This window comes from Aethalodelphis obliquidens, unplaced genomic scaffold, assembly GCF_003676395.1.
Source record: "Aethalodelphis obliquidens isolate GAN/ISIS:26980383/991018 unplaced genomic scaffold, ASM367639v1 scaffold12, whole genome shotgun sequence".
In the NCBI taxonomy this organism is placed as follows: domain Eukaryota; kingdom Metazoa; phylum Chordata; class Mammalia; order Artiodactyla; family Delphinidae; genus Aethalodelphis; species Aethalodelphis obliquidens.
The window spans coordinates 14205791-14222638 of NW_020837956.1; the positions used below are offsets into that span (position 1 = coordinate 14205791).

Consider the following 16848-nt stretch of genomic DNA (forward strand, 5'->3'; position numbering starts at 1 on the left):
TTTATATAAAAGTAAGTATCACTGAACAGAAAACCACCAGTCCGCATTTAGTGTTTTAATTGCTGTGAAATTACTTCTAAGCATTTCTTTAAATGTAGCTTTTCTCCAACAAAAATGGAATCATAACTACAAAACATTTTGCACCCTACTTTTTCACTTACTGAATCTTAGCAATCTATGTCAGAACATACTACTTTACCTCATTTTAAAAATACATGGATAGTTCTAGTTAATCAGTCCCCTGTGAATGGCCAGTTGTTTCCAGTTATAAAACCAATCAGAATTCATGTTTACATTTTAAAATAAAAATACAGCAACGAGCTTTATTAATTAGAGGAAACCCAATAATAAGTTTCATTAAATTGAGAACACACATTTGTACCAAGAATCAAACACAATCTTCTTAAAAGATCAATTTTCAGTTGTACTGTATGGGCTATTTTTATTGGCTGTAAAGAGATAAAATATTTTAGTACTTATTTTACCTGTGATATATACAATGTGTTCCCTTTAGTCTAGTTTCTTAGGCCAACTTGGGAGTAGAAAGTCCAAACTGAAATATCACCGCCAAGCAAGTTCACCAAACCCAGCTACAGGTGATGGAGAGGGTTTTGACTGACATGCATTCATCTGATGATTTCTACCATGAAGTCTCTGATGAGGTATCAAGGCAAAAAAGTTAAATCTTTCTCCCATCTTCGTAGGATTCATTAACATATCATAGCCCTGAAGTAACTGCTGCCTCAGTGATGGCTCATCTGATTTATCTAAAAGAACCTGAAAAGAAAAAGATTTCTTAGTGAAAATAACGAGGAGAAAGGATTCCTAGTTATTTGCAGCAATACTAATGACTATTAGCTGTTCAATAAAACAGTGCTTAAAATGTAATTTCTGATCATCTACCTTAGAATCATGGTGTGTTTATTAAAGACACAGGTTGCTGTGACCCAAACCTATGGATTTGTATGTTTAGCAAATATTCCCAGGTGGTTTGATCTACACTGAAGGGTTAAGATGTCTTCAAAACAGTTGTAAAATTCGTACTCATACAGGCAGTCAAGTTTTCTTAACAAACGTGAATATTATTTGCAAGTCTTCATTTTACCTCAGGAGAGATGCATGGAACGTACCAGGCTGCTCCACCCCCAGGCTGTCTGGTTACACTGAACCCTATACTACTGAAAAGACTGGAATACCAAGGATCTGACTAACAACAAGAGCATTAAGGCCAAGTGAACTTAAAATATTTATTGAAATAGTATGAAATTAAAATATTTAATAACAGTGAAATAACATAAATCATTACCTTCAGCCGGACATCAATGCCCATATTTCTTAAAAATGTTTGCTGTTTTATTGGACCCAGAGAAGCTACTTTCCCCTGGGACATTCTGCGCAAGTAACTGAAGTCCACGTCAGCTGTGAGGTCTGCTGTTCCCGGGGCAGTTAAGACATCGTGAAGCCTGTGGCCAGAAAACCCCTTGAACATAATTTTTTGAACGATGAGTTTTTGTACCTTTATGGTTATCATTATCAAGATTAAAGAAATGCTACCATTTTAGTACATTTTACATAACAACTGTTAAAAAGGAAAATATAGCCAATATCAGTGGTTTACAAACTCTTACCAAATAGCACCCTTTCTTCAAATGAGATGCTATGTGGAAAACCCACTATAAAGTGCTATGTTATAGTGCCTGAAGATGCTGCCTTTGACAGTTGTTTAAAATTTTCATTAATGCCCATGGTGATGAAGTATAAGAGAGAATTCTCCAGATGAATTCAGGTTACCAGAACCTAGATGGTGTTTTACAAAGTGTATCCATCAACTATATGCATCAGAATCACCTGAGAGCAAAGTGACTATACTCCAATAAAAATTATTTTAAAAAAATCACCTGAGAACATGTTACTGGACTCTACCCAGACCTACCAAATCAGAATCCTGGAGATAAGCCTAGAGAATCAGTGCTTAAAGAAAAAAAACTCTCCAGGTTTTTCTTTAAAAGAACAAAGTTAGAAACTGAGAAACACCGATCTAGAAAATGACTTAATAACATCTAGTTAAATGTATTTCAGTATACTTTGATTAAAGTATATCGAACAGAATTGATCATATTCCAAGACAGCGGTCCCCAACCTTTTTGGCACCAGGGACCGCTTTCGTGGAAGACAATTTTGGGGATGGTTCATGTGGTAATGGCAGCGACGGGGAGCAGCAGATGAGGCTTCGCTCACTGGCCTGCTGCTCACCTCCTGCTGTGCGGCCCGGTTCCTGACAGGCCGAGGACCACTAATGGTCTGAGGCCCAGGGGTTGGGGACCCCTGTTCCAAAAGCGTAAGAAAGGATGTTTAGGAAGGATAAAACAATACATCTGGAAAGGAAAAAATGTGTTGAAAATATGACAGAAAAGGTTTGATTACAGTAGCTAGATCAAATCTATAAAAAGTAACAATGTTTTTTTAAATGAAGGAGGGGAAATTTTTAAGAACTTTTAAGAAAATCTTTCAATTTGAATTATTCAGGTGCTTACTAGGATCTATGCAAACCTAGGTTCTGCAACTTAAGGAATAATGCGGACAATCCAGACCCTGTTCAAAGGAGAGGTGGACAGTAAGATACAGGGTTAAGGGTAATTATAATAACATGGATTAATTATAAAATAATGTAATACAACAGTGCTAAGCACTGTAGAAACCAAAATAAGATAAAGATCTTCAGCGAGCTTCAAACCTAACAAATGACAACTGTAAGTAAACTACCAGTTAAATTCTGATAAATCATGTGACTGAATTATACATACTCTGAAGGTATCTGTCTTAGTTCCATCATGACCATAATCAGCAATCAGGGCAGCACCTCCAGTTTCTGAAATGCGTTGAGAAAGTTCCTGAATAATAACACCAGCATCAGGACACACTTCCACGTGATCCCTTGTTTCATCACACTAGTAAGGGAACAGTTGAATCAAAATACATCATTCAAAAAACCTGTTTCCTTAGGGTTTTTCTACAATGAGCATTTCTTAGTTACAATAAAAATGAATTCCTTCTCAGGGCTTCCCTGGTGGGCCAGTGGTTGGAACACTACGCTTCCACTGCAGGGGGCGCATGTTCAGTCCCTGGTCAAGGAACTAAAGTCCCGCATGTAGCACAGCCAAAAAAATTAAAAAAAAAAAAAAAAATTTTTTTAAATAAAATAAATTCCTTCTCAATATGAATATGTTGTCTACACTCAACTTTTCACATGACATCCTCTCTATTATACAGAACTCCTTGGTTCTCTGATATCCATTCAGTTTACAAAGATATTTTAATTTTAATGCCTTTTATAGAAAGGCATACGCCCCGTCAACCCTCCAGATGGCTAAGAACATTATCATTTTATTTATGGTGATTTTACTTCTGTATCGTAATTCATATAAATATATTCCACTGGGTTGAAAGCATGGAAAAGGAATTTTTGTCTGCCTAGAACAGTGTCTGACACATAGAGACACTGAAAAGTTGTGCTGGCGGAACAAATGATATAAATCCAATATAACAAAACAGACCCTATTAAAGCAAGTATATCTGCCTTCTTAAGCGGGAAAAGGTACCTCAACGATATGCTCTATATCTAGTAATACCAGCTTATAAACTAGTGTCAATGTACCTGAAGCCCTAATTTCCCAAGATGTTCAACTAAGGGTCCTCAAGAAGTACATACTAGCTTAAAACGTGTATTGACAATAAATAGTAATTCTTACCAACTGGACTAGCAGATACGAAATTTCACTAATTCCTATGATAATGAAAAAATTTTTTTCCTCATTGTGCAAACGTACATTAACTGTTGCTCCCTCCTAACACCTAGTACAAGTGAAGTACTGACCTGCTCTGATGTCTCTGCCTATAATGGCACAGGTCTAAGAGGTACACAGTCAGGCAGACTCAGCCCTTGAGTCTCACCTCATCTACTGCTTACTAGAGACAAGTTACTTAACCTTTCACAGTCTATTTCATATACTAGGCTTATTGTGAGAATTAAATGAAATAATAAACCACTAAGCCTCCAGTGCTATTAAATAAATTACTGTGGTTTGACTATATAAACCATGGGGTCAGCTGCTTCAGGCATAAAGTGACACGACTCAGCGTTCCATGCTGACATTCTTAATATCCTAGACTGCTCTTCAAGACAAGAGATTCCATTACCATTTGCTCCATCCAAATGAGAGGGAAATCATCACTCCCTTTCTCATAAGTGTACACTGTTCAAGTGAAGACCTAAAAACAATGAACTCCCGGGGGGTTAGCTCTCAGGAGCTTTATGAATTTGTTTCTCACTCAGGTAAATTAGCCAGACTATGAAAAAGTAGAAATGTTCACAAGCACTTAGGCTGACATTTTAAACTTAAGCTTTGCAATGAAAACTTAATTCATAGGTTTACGTTTAAAAGCTCTTCTGCTTTTAAAATCGATAACTTCTAAGTCAGAAATTCTTAGTTATGGTCCAGAAAGTAGAAATCATCTTTTTCTGAGCTCGAAAAAAAGGGAATAAAACAGGCAATCTAAAGCTCAAACATTCCTGAGAAGTACAGGTGTTTTGAACGTTTAAACTCAAACCGAAGATACACAGGCTCTTGCAATTATTCCTTGAGAACAATAGAAAGAAGGAGTAATCAAATTTTAATTTGGGTGGAAGCATGAGAAAAAAGGCATGCTCTAACAGTAGCCCAAAGAGAGTGATAATACAACTTACCTAATAATAGTTTTGAGAATTAAATGAGAAAATAGAGTAACAGGGGCTTCCCTGGTGGTGCAGTGGTTAAGAATCCACCTGCCAATGCAGGGGACATGGGTTCGAGCCCGGGTCTGGGAAGATCCCACATGCCGCGGAGCAACTAAGCCTGTGCGCCACAACTACTGAGCCTGTGCTCTACAGCCCACGAGCCACAACTACTGAGCCTGCACTCTAGAGCCCACGAGCCACAAATACTGAGCTTGCATGCCACAACTACTGAAGCCCGCGCACCTAGAGCCTGTGCTCTGCAACAAGAGAAGCCACCGCAATGAGAAGCCTGCGCACCGCAACAAAGAGGAGCCCCCATTCGCTGCAACTAGAGAAAGCCGGCGCACAGCAACGAAGACCCAGTGCAGCCAAAAATAAAAAAAAAAGTAATACATACAAAATATTCAATAAATATTGTTATTGTTACTTTACACTGTACTACATTGTTTTCACAGATACATAACTTCCTGTCAAGTAGACAATATTGTCACTATTTGATAGAGAACTGAGGTAAACAGAGACAGGGACTTGCTGAGTAAGCACTTACTTTCTTATTACATTAAGGTCACACAGGTAAGAAATGATTTGAACCCAGTCTCCTGACTCTAAATCCTGTGCGTTTTCACTATTAATAAAAAGCACCTTTCATGTTACAAGGAACTCTAAAATACTAACTCAGAAAATAAGACTGAAGATTTGGTTGGCAATAAACTAAGAAAAAAAAAATTATTCCTACTTGTATGAAGGCTTCTGCTGGGGTGGCACAAGGCGCCAAAACAAATCTCAGTTTATCAGAAACCTGTGGATCAATATCAATGAGTACTTCTCGCCATCCGTGTGGTGTTTTCTAAACACAAAATAACACATAAAAACAAATTTTTGCAAGTTCTCAAAATTGCCTCTACCAAAATAACTTTTCTCCTCTTATCATATACAAGATAGATAAATAACATTTACAGAGCACTTTACCACTTAAATTATTTAAAGGCATTACTTCATTTCCTTTTAACAGTATGAGTAGAATGATAGATGCAAACTATTAATGCTGTTTAGATAAGAAATGGAGGAGGAAGTAAGCAACATGGAAAGTGCCCCAAAAATGGAAAACAGACTTAGGAGGACTAATCAGAAGCTTCTGCCAACAAATTACTACATAATAATATATACTCTTAACCCTACAAGTTACCAGTACATGTGCATTACCACCAAATCTTAAATCTCTTCACAGAAAGAATGAAGAAAATTTTTAATTTTTGGAATTTAAAAATAGTTGCTAAAAAATAATCCTTCATTGCACTATAGTGATTTACTATCTTACATTCTCATACATCTTTATCCCAGAAGAATTAAGAATCCTTAATATCCTAAGAATTAAGAATTCTTAATATTTCACTTTTGCCTTTCAATTATTTATATTCATCAAACTTCCAGATATAGCTAACTTCAACAATAATTAAACACCATAAATGTTTATTCTTACAACATAAGGCCCTTTGTTATTCAATTATAAATGTGACTTCTTTCCCATCAATACCTGAAACTTATGCACAGGAAGAACATCGAAAAATTCATGTGCAAGATAAAAGCTGTACTCTATTTAAAAACAGAAGAAAAAAAATTAACATTTCAGCATTTTCAAGGCAATCAATTGGTTGTTTTGAACATTAACAAAAAGAAAATGCATAGTTCTTCGTAATGGAACTTGTGATGCTTCCATAATTATAATTTCCACAGAATCACCCACCTCTTCATGGCAAACCTACTGTGCAGAACATACATAGGAACAATTATTACTATTCCCATTTTCCACATAGAGGGTCAGAGAGCTGAAATATCCCAGTTATCAGTTTAATGTTTTATTCATCACCAGGCCCAAAAGAAATCAGAACTCAAATTTGTTAGCTGGAAGAGGATTTGAATTTCCTAAAATCATCCAAGACGCTTAAGGCCAGGAATGGCTGTGGTGCCTTGGCCAAGGTCAGACCACCACTTTAGGTTTGAGCTGGGGCTCGTCAATATAACATTCTCGAGGAGTGAAGGGATTCTCCTACCACCCCTTGCTTGCCTCTAGGCAAGTAAGGATGATCAAAAGATGAGGTAATTAAAGTAAACTCATCTACTAACACTGCTTCCTTCGGGGTAGGGAAAAAATAAAAAGTACAACCGAGATCCATGTTGTGGCTTTGGTTTGCTTTGGTTTCTGCACCACCACGTGAAATTATTTTCTAACACAATGCTGTTCTCCATAGGTAAGGGACTTGGCAGCCCTAACTCAATCTACTACATTGCTCTACAAGGTTGTGGTCACCCAGCACTACTGTGAGGGGGTGTGATCAAAAATCTTTCATTAATCAATGTAAAATAATTACCTTTTGGAACATCTTGCAGATCTCGGTACCAGGAAATTGGAATTCCAGACTTAGTGACACCTTTCATATATACTGGGGATCCAGCATTTCGCTCTAATAGGACCTTCTCTTCAGTCAACGTTAATGCTTGAATCTCACTTAATTTTTGGCTCACTTCTACCAGATGTATTGAAATGTCACAGTTTTTCAGCACAGATGCAAGCTGACTGAACACCTAAATATAAAAAAAAGAAGAAATTGGCAAAATCTTGTTGAGCAGATTTTAGGTTTTCTAACCATTTACCTCAATAATTTGCTCATGTCACAGCAAAAGTAATAATTGGTTTCAGAGAACCTCACACAAGTCACTCTCCAGCAGTCTATGAGCATCATAACCTACCGGAGTTATTAAACATAGTCCATATAAGAAACAAACAGTACATAGTACACAGTACAGTTTGGTTTCCTACTGATAAAAATTAGAATTAGGACTAACAAATGAAAATAAAAGCTTTAGCATCCAATAAAAACAATGATTCAGATTAGGGAGTCTAAAAAAAGACCCAAGAAATAAAATGTAAATAACCTTGATTTTTTTTTAACTTTGAAAAAACAGATTTATTACTTATAAGACCTGAAAATTATTATACACATCACACCTGGGGCCACACAGCAAGTTCATGGGTAAAGAGCTAGGCTTGATTTTTAAAAGCTGCTATGGGGGCTTCCCTGGTGGCGCAGTGGTTGAGAATCTGCCTGCCAATGCAGGGGACACGGGTTCGAGCCCTGGTCTGAAAAGATCCCACATGCCGCGGAGCAACTAGGCCTGTGAGCCACAACTACTGAGCCTGCGCGTCTGGAGCCTGTGCTCCACAACAAGAGAGGCCGTGATAGTGAGAGGCCCACGCACCATGATGAAAAGTGGCCCCCACTTGCCGCAACTAGAGAAAGCCCTCGCACAGAAACAAGACCCAACACAGCCAAAAATAAATAAATAAAATTAAAAAAAAATAAAATAAAAATAGAAAGCTGCTATGAAGGGAGTATCCCAAAGAAGATCATTGGCTAGCCACTGATACAGCAAGTAGGGCCCTAGAAAGTGATGCGCAAGTCAAACTGCTGTATCTCAAGTGATTAGGCCAGCAAACCTTGGGCAGCAGGAGGCTGTGGCAACAGCTTGAAAAAAAATAAAGAAAAAAAGAAAACGAAAAAGCTGCTATGCCTACAAAATAGTCTCACCCCTGAGATGATCAGACTGTATCCACAAGAAATCAGATTTGAATGGCACTAATTACTTGACAGTTTAACTCTGAGATTCTTTCCCATTTTCAATTTCTTCTTAGCCACACACATTTTTTTGCTACTGTAAACATGAGGAAAAAAAGGAATATACTAATGTTTTATCAATATCTTAATGCTAAAAATTCAATGCCAATTGCATAAAGTACATCAATATATTTTTCATTTGAATTTAATACTGGTGATTTGCCTCCTACTTTTGAGACATGAATATGCAGGTACAGACTGATTAGGACAAGGCGACTTTTCCAAATTTAGTTTTGAGATGAAACTATACATAGAAAAACTTCTCCCCAAGAGAAAAATCCTTCAGAAATATCATCAAAAATAAAGTCTGTAACTACACCTTTGGCTATTTTCTTTACATTCCTTTAAATTCTTTGTTTTTTTAAGAGTTCTCAGGACTTGATCTAGGGAAGCATCCTTTAGACATTTTAAGAGCTGTGGGTATAGTTTGGTGCATATAGTTTGGAGCACAGAATTCAAGGTAGAGCACAGAAACAAGTCTGGTTGTGAACATCTTGTACTGATAAGAGGGTAGCTGCCAAAGATGTTTCCGCAGGGGAATGATAAAGCCAAGCATTTTCTTTCCAAAAGACAAGCATAAAGAATGGATTATGGGGGACAGGGATTAGGAATTTGGGATTAACAAATAAACACTACCATATATAAAATAAACAACAAGGACCTACTGTATAGCTCAAGGAACTATATTCAATATCTTATAATAACCTATAATGGAAAGTAATCTGAAAATAGATATATAATCACTTTGCTGTACACCTGAAACACTGTAAATCAACTATACTTCAATTAAAAAAATTTTTTTTTAAGAAAAAAGAGCTTTGGGCTTAATTTTTAAAATTCTTGAAACAAAATATTGTTTGAGAATCTTATTAAATATTTTATATTCAAATGACTTTGCCAATTTAAAAAGATACAAAATAGAGCCCTGGAAACATAAATCAGTGGGTTACCCCCACCACCAAAAACATACAATATAATAAGGATTCTTATTTGTCAGATATTTGTAAATTTTCTTTGAAAAAAAAATCCTTCAATTCTTAATTTCAAGCAGAAATCATATAGCATCAAGAAATTTAAATTTCTTCTTTTGATTTTTTTTTTTTTTTTTTTTGCAGTACACGGGCCTTTAACTGCTGTGGCCTCTCCCGTTGCGCAGCACAGGCTCCGGACGCACAGGCTCAGCGGCCATGGCTCACGGGCCCAGCCACTCCGCAGCATGTGGGATCTTCCCGGACCAGGGCACGAACCCGCAACCCCTGCATCGGCAGGCGGACTCTCGACCACTGCACCACCTGGGAAGCCCAAGAAATTTAAATTTCTTTAAATTGAATATGCATTTTCTTTACACTGATTTGTCAGGTACACACAAAATAAACTCACAATTTATTTTGGAACATACAATGTAAGTAACTTTGATGTTAGTAGAATATGCCCCGCAGCTATTCATAGGGGTTGTACCAAAATATACTTACAAGCAGTACATGAGAGTTCCCCTTGCTCCCCATCCTCACCAACCAAGGTCTGACAACCTTGGTGTTGTCAGACTTTCTAATTTTGAGGGTACAGGGGTTACTCACTGTGATTTTAATTTTCATTTCCCTGACTACCAATGAGTCTGAGCATCTTTTTGTTTTCATTAGCCACATGGATTTCCTCTTTTACGACAGGCCTGTTCACATCTTTGGCGTGACTTTTCTGAGTTATCTGTCACCTTCTTACGGATTTAAAGGAGATCTTCGGGGCTTCCCTGGTGGCGCAGTGGTTGAGAATCTGCCTGCCAATGCAGGGGACACAGGTTCGAGCCCTAGTCCAGGAAAATCCCACATGCTGCAGAGCAACTAAGCCCATGGGCCACAACTACTGAGCCTGCGAGCCTAGAGCCCGTGCTCCGCAACAAGAGAAGCCACCGCAATGAGAAGCCCTCGCACCACAACAAAGAGTAGCCCCAGCTCGCCGCAACTAGAGAAAGCGTGCACAGCAACAGAAGACCCAACGCAGCCAAAATATAAAAAATAAATAATTAAATAAATCTATAAAAGAAAAAAGTTCTTTATGTATTCTAACTACCAGTTCTTTGTTAGTTATATGTGTTACAAATAACTCCTCCCACTTTGTTTTGTCTTGTCACTTTCTTTATGGTGTCTTTGAAGAACAAAATGTTCCTAGTTTCTTTAAAGAACAAAAAAGTTCTTAATTTTAATGTATTTGAAGTTATTAATCTTTTCCTTTATGGCTTCTGCTTTTTATATAATGTAAAAAACTTCCTACTCAGAAGATGAATATATTCTCCCATAATATCTTCTAAATGTTTTATACTTTTAGCTTTTACATTCTCCCCTCACCCCCATTTTTTAAGATTAGAAACATAACAAGTAATGATTCATTATATTATTTTGACATTACATTTTAGCTGAGAAATATGAGATTAAGGAGATAAGACTGAAAACCAAGGAAATCAACAAAGTTTTCAAACTCAGTCAAAAGTAACAAGGGTCAGGTACGTGAGACTTTAAGACATTCTTTTATTACTTACCCTCAAAATATCTCCCAAGAGGGTACCCCTGCCTGGGCCCAGTTCCACCAGTTGGAAAGCTGCATTTTTTCCAGTGGCTATCCATTCACTGATTAACCATATCCCTAGGAGCTGTGACAAGGAAAGAACTACATTCAAGCATTATAAAGCATAAAAGTATACCACAATATAAAACTCTATGTAAATAGACTTTACGCAGGAAGGCAAAATGTTTCCTAACAACCATACACGTTATTTAACATGTTAATATATGTATACGCACACAGGAACTTCACTGGGACTACAGTACAACACACACCACTTAGGAAGCTTAATAACAGAAGAAAACACCTAGTTAAAAGGCAGCCTCTACTATAAAAGGTCCCATGACACAGATAAGAGGATATCACTTACTGAAAGGTACTAGTATTTGAAAGCAAACAGACATATGAAATATGATTCTGCCATTTCTTCATATTCATGTAATTTCAATAATTACATGGCTTTAAGTCATAATATTTTTAATGCCTAGATTTTTCTTCCTTTTGTGTACTATTTTCTATTTCTAAAGTGATCAAAGGTTATATATGGAAATAAATGAACTAGAATTCCTGAAAAGAATTCAAAGTTCTTAAGGAGACTTCTACTGTAAATACAGCTAAATAAGGGGTATAGGCTATAGAGTGCATTTTGATTCCACTAATTCCTCAGTATTTTTTATCTTTTCTCTCTTCCTTCTTGAGGGAACTCTCAACCTTCTTCTTCACCTTGCCTGTTGTCTCTCTTTGTCTTTCCATTCTCATTTTTTCATCTGGTTCTCCTCTTTTCCAACACCTTTTCTTCCATTTCTTTTCTTTTTCTTTCCTTCTGGCCTTTGTATCTCTAAATTTCCTTTTCTACAGTAAGGTATAAACCTTTCAAATGTCCTTGATACCTCTATTACTCTCTATTCCTTCAGTATATAAACCACTAAAAAATTAAAACTCGATGAATCACCGAAAACAAAGCTGTAAAACACTACTGTAGAATACTACGTGATCTACTCTCAAATGTTTGATAATTAGTTTCTTCTAGAGTTTACGTTGGATATTACCTCCCCAAAGATCTGACTTATTTCAGGTGAAGTAATGAAATCTCCTTTTTCTCCTAGCATGTCACGGTTCACATAGTAGCCCTAAGTAAAAAGAAAAAATGGAGAAAACAAATTAATTTTCAAATAAGCTTTTTAAAACACCCCTCCAAAATCTCACATAATGTATACAATGAGATAAAACAAGTTATTTCATAAGAAAGTTCTCTCTTCTAAATAAGCAAAATAAACAGCGTCTTTATGTAAATTTTACAAAGTAACAGTCATTTTGCAGAACTGGTAGAAAAACAATCACTCCTTGACTACAAAGGCAGAAGCCAAGCAGGGCCCCTCTCCACACTGCACAGCTGCCCTCCCTCTCCTGCCCCCACACGAAGACCCTGGCTGCCCTGCAAGCCCCTCGCCCAACCTCTCCCACTGTGTTTCAAATCAGCCCTGCCTGCTCTTGAGGCTGCTTCTTGACCTGGGTGCTGGTGACACGGGAGTGTTCACTTTGTCAAAATTCATCAAGCTGGGGCTTCCCTGGTGGCGCAGTGGTTGAGAGTCCACCTGCCGATGCAGGGGACACGGGTTCGTGCCCCGGTCCGGGAAGATCCCACATGCCGCGGAGCGGCTGGGCCCGTGAGCCATGGCCGCTGAGCCTGTGCATCCGGAGCCTGTGCTCCGCAACGGGAGAGGCCACAACAGTGAGAGGCCCGCGTACCGCAAAAAAAAAAAAAAAATTCATCAAGCTGTATAAATGTGATTTTGCATTTTTCTATGTGAATGTTATATCTCAATAAAAAGTTGATTTTTTTGTTTGTTTTTGTTTTGTTTTGTTTTTAATTTGCCCTGCCTGGGCATACATCCTTGCCATCACAAATGTTCTCCTTTCTCCTCTCCCATCTCTCCCTGGCAATCTTCTACTCAGTAAGACTGAATCTGCTCAAATGCCATCTTCTCTGACCTCCTCCTCCAGCCCTCCAACCTCAGGCAAAACTGCATGCCTCCTTTTCTAAACTTATTTCTTTATATATCTAAATTTTTCACCAGAAGGATTAGTCATTTGGAGGACAGGACTATGTCTTATTTACCTTCATATACCAAGTTTTAGCGTAGTGTCTAGCCTTCAAGAAACACTCAAGAATTGTTTAAAATTTCCCTATGCCCTTCAAGCCCCTCCTTCTACCAGCTTACTCTCAGCAGGTGACCTGGGCTCTGGCCCACACAGGAATTAAAGAATGTTATTAAATAGACTTCCTCAGGTTCCTGACCCCATCCAGCCTCCACTGTTCCCATTCTTTCCTTGGGACTCAAAGTCTGAAACACCTACACCTTCTGCTCTTTTCCAAACTTAACCCTGTTCTCTGGCTCAATCACCATTCCTCACATAGCCCCCATGGGCCAGGATCTTTCTATCACAGCTTTCTCTTACAGCTTCAACTTTTCTCCCTCAGCATTATAAATTTAATTAAGTCACTTCCATCTTTAAAAAAATTTTTTTCACTCCATACAGCATCTCCCCTCTAGCCTTTCTCTTTCCCTTCATAAGGAAGTATTTCAGGGGTGGGGTGTGTGTGTGTGAGAAACAAACCACTCTGGCAGTCTAATGAACACTACAGACCCTTCATAGAATGTTTTTAAATGCACAGGACTTAAAACACACAGGACTAAATATGAAATCAACTGAAAAATACTTATCAGGCTTCCCTGGTGGTGCTGTGGTTAAGAATCTGCCTGCCAACACAGGGGACACAGGTTTGAGCCCTTGTCTGGGAAGATCCCACACGCCGCAGAGCAACTAAGTCCGCGAGCCACAACTACTGAAGCCTGCGTGCCTAGAGCCCGTGCTCCGCAACAAGAGAAGCCACCGCAATGAGAAGCCCGCACACTGCAACAAAGAGTAGCCCCCGCTCGCCGCAACTAGAGAAAGCCCGCGCGCAGCAACGAAGACCCAACACAGCCAAAACTAAATAAATAAATTTATAAAAAAAGAAAAATACTTATCAAATATTTTAAAAATAAATTTGTGATATAGTAATATATATACACCTTTATAAGTGTATTAAAAAGCAAAATTGAGCTGAAGTTCTAATAAATAATGAAGTTTTGAAGTACAGAGAAGTACAATAGTATTCTGAAATATCATGATCACTCTGTTGTGATATGACAATGTCAGTGATTTCCACTGACGCTAAAATCACAGAGTATTGCTGATGGTACTGGTTGTTGCCTATGTTCATAATCAGAGAAACACTAAACTTCAGTTAGAGGTTAATGAAAATAAAAGTGTAATTTTTATTCCCATCCACGTCTATAAACCCCGATTTCTATTCAAGGATCCCTAGGTTAAGAACCTCTACTTTGCATTTGAGTTACCTCAAGGCTTACTCCTGAAAAACCTTCTCTTCTCTAAGTATACTCTCACTGGTTCCTTTTTATTTTATTTTATTTTATTTTATTTTATTATTTTTTTTTTTTTTGCGGTACGCGGGCCTCTCACTGTTGTGGCCTCTCCTGTTGCGGAGCACAGGCTCCGGCTGCCCAGGCTCAGCGGCCATGGCTCATGGGCCCAGCCGCTCCACGGCATGTGGGATCTTCCCGGACCCGGGCATGAACCCGTGTTCCCTGCATCGGCAGGCGGACTCTCAACCACTGCGCCACCAGGGAAGCCCCCGGTTCCTTTTTATTTTAACGTCATCTATATACTGATGATGACCAAATTTATATATGCATGCCCAATCTTTCTTACGAACTCCAGACTCTTATGGCCAACAGCTCACTTACTATCTCCACCTGACGTCACTGCCAACACAATGTACATGAATGCACCTCCTAAAGGTTTCCCATTGCACTAACACAAAAATCTAAATTTCATGAAAGCACTGCATGAACTGGCTCCTCTCCAAACTCATCTCATACTACTTTCCTCACCATCAAACCCTCCCACCCACCAGTCACTGCCCTGCAGCCACACTGGTGCCCTTCTCTTCTCTGTGTACCAAAGCATTTCCCAGCTTAAAAACCTTGTGTTTCTGGATCCTCTGCTGGGAACCCACTTCTCCCAGACTTTTGCCAGGCTGGCCCATCCCCATCCTTCAAGCCTCAGCTCAAATGTACTGGCCCTCCCTGACCACCTACCTAAGGAACTTCTACAATCCCTATTCCCACCACAGTATTTGCTTTCAATCCCTATTAACCCAGTTTTGTTTGTTTGTTTTTTCCTCCCTCAGAAGCACTTACAACAATCCACAATGATCCTGTTTAATTATTTGTTTCCTTGTTTATGGTTCATTATCTCACTAGAACATAAGTGCTATGCTCCATTGTCCACTGCAGTATTCCCAGAGCCTGAGACAGTGCCTGGCACATATGGCGCCTCAATAAATGGATAAATGATGAGTGGACCTCAACTCTAACCCAGAGATGTTTGTTTTAAAACTTCTCCTTATCTGAACTTTTGGTACATTGTAACACTGCATACAGGCATTAAAGGATCTCTTCCATTACTAAACCTCTGGACCCTGAGTCACTCTACTATATCCAACAGCAAAAGGCCAAATGAATCCAAGCATTCCACAGATCTCATATTTCAACCCAACCAAAAGGTGAAACATTCTAAAATAAAAGGACCACAGGCTTTCACCAAGTGACTTTGCAGAGCAGACAAGGAAATGAAGGTCAAAAACCTGTGACAATGCCTAATGCTAGAACGTAAACGCCCAGACCTTCCATTCTCAATGGAATACTCTTCCAGTGCCTGCTGATGCCATCCCAACACAGCTTTCCAGGCACTAAATTCGTATTTCCTGTTGCCTATTGGACATTTCCACCTGAGTCCCACAAACACTTCAAATTCAAAGAGTTCGGACTGAACTCTTTCCTACCTCTACCTCCTCCTGAACTCACTTCTTCCTGAAAAATGACTCCAGTATCTACCATAAACCCAGGCAGGGAAGTCATCATTCCTTCATCTCATAAATCCAATCGGTTACATCGTCCCCTGAACATCTTTGTAACTTGTCCTCTCTTAAAAGCCACTGCCGCTGACTTGACCCAGCCCTGACCAACTGACAGATTCATTTATGTGTCCCCAGGTCTTCGAGCGTGGCTCTTCCCCTGGAAGGCAACTGCCAGGGCTGAGGACCTTCGGGGTCCTCTCTGAGCATATCCTCCTGGTTCACACCTCGCAGCGCAGCTAGAGCGGGCCTGGTCCCCGGGCTCCCCGACCCATACCTTGGCTGGGTTGGTCAAGACCTCCTTCATGTACTCGGCCACGGTGATGGGACCAGTAGACTTGATTTTGTACGTAAGATGCCGCAGCATAGGGGTCACCGGGTTGTTTTCTGCCGGCTCATTCCCGGAGCTGAAGTACTTTCCTCTCCAAAGACAAGTAAAGACTGTAGAAAACACACATTAAACGGCATTCATTAGAAACCTTAGTACTGGCATCTGCACAGCAGCCGGAGTGATTTCAAAGCGGCTTCGTCAACCCTTCACCTCGGCCAAAGCCAGGAAAGCGGTCTCGGGCCCTCAGCACGCCCAAAGGGCGCAGCAGGCACGCGCTTGGCCCACGACCACACAGCCGTTTCGTGTCTGACGCTGGACTCCAGGCTGCAGCCCAGAGCGCCCCGGAGCCCCCTCAACTGGAGAAGGCGCCCCGGGCGGTTTTCGCGGCAACGGGGGCTCGGGCACCGCAATTGCTTACCTGCGCGCATGGCGCACAGCCGCCCAGCGCCTGCCGCTGCCAAGACGCTCATCCCAGACTCCGCACGCAGCTGCAAGGCGTCCGTAGGTGCGGAATGCTCCTATTTCCGGG

At 39.6% G+C, this 16848-nt stretch overlaps 1 protein-coding gene across 1 annotated transcript; it reads right to left on the bottom strand.

Moving 5' to 3' along the window:
- Nucleotides 1-289: 289 nt before the first annotated feature.
- Nucleotides 290-16831, bottom strand: NDUFAF7 (NADH:ubiquinone oxidoreductase complex assembly factor 7). The gene is made up of 10 exons (XM_027113369.1): nt 16738-16831; nt 16266-16429; nt 12054-12134; nt 10982-11092; nt 7144-7357; nt 6309-6367; nt 5511-5621; nt 2805-2948; nt 1307-1480; nt 290-777 (listed from the first exon to the last, which is right to left on the bottom strand). The coding sequence occupies exons 1-10, from the start codon at nt 16787-16789 to the stop codon at nt 562-564; spliced, it is 1326 nt and encodes a 441-aa protein (XP_026969170.1). The 5' UTR covers nt 16790-16831; the 3' UTR covers nt 290-561.
- Between the last annotated feature and the right edge of the window lie 17 nt (nt 16832-16848).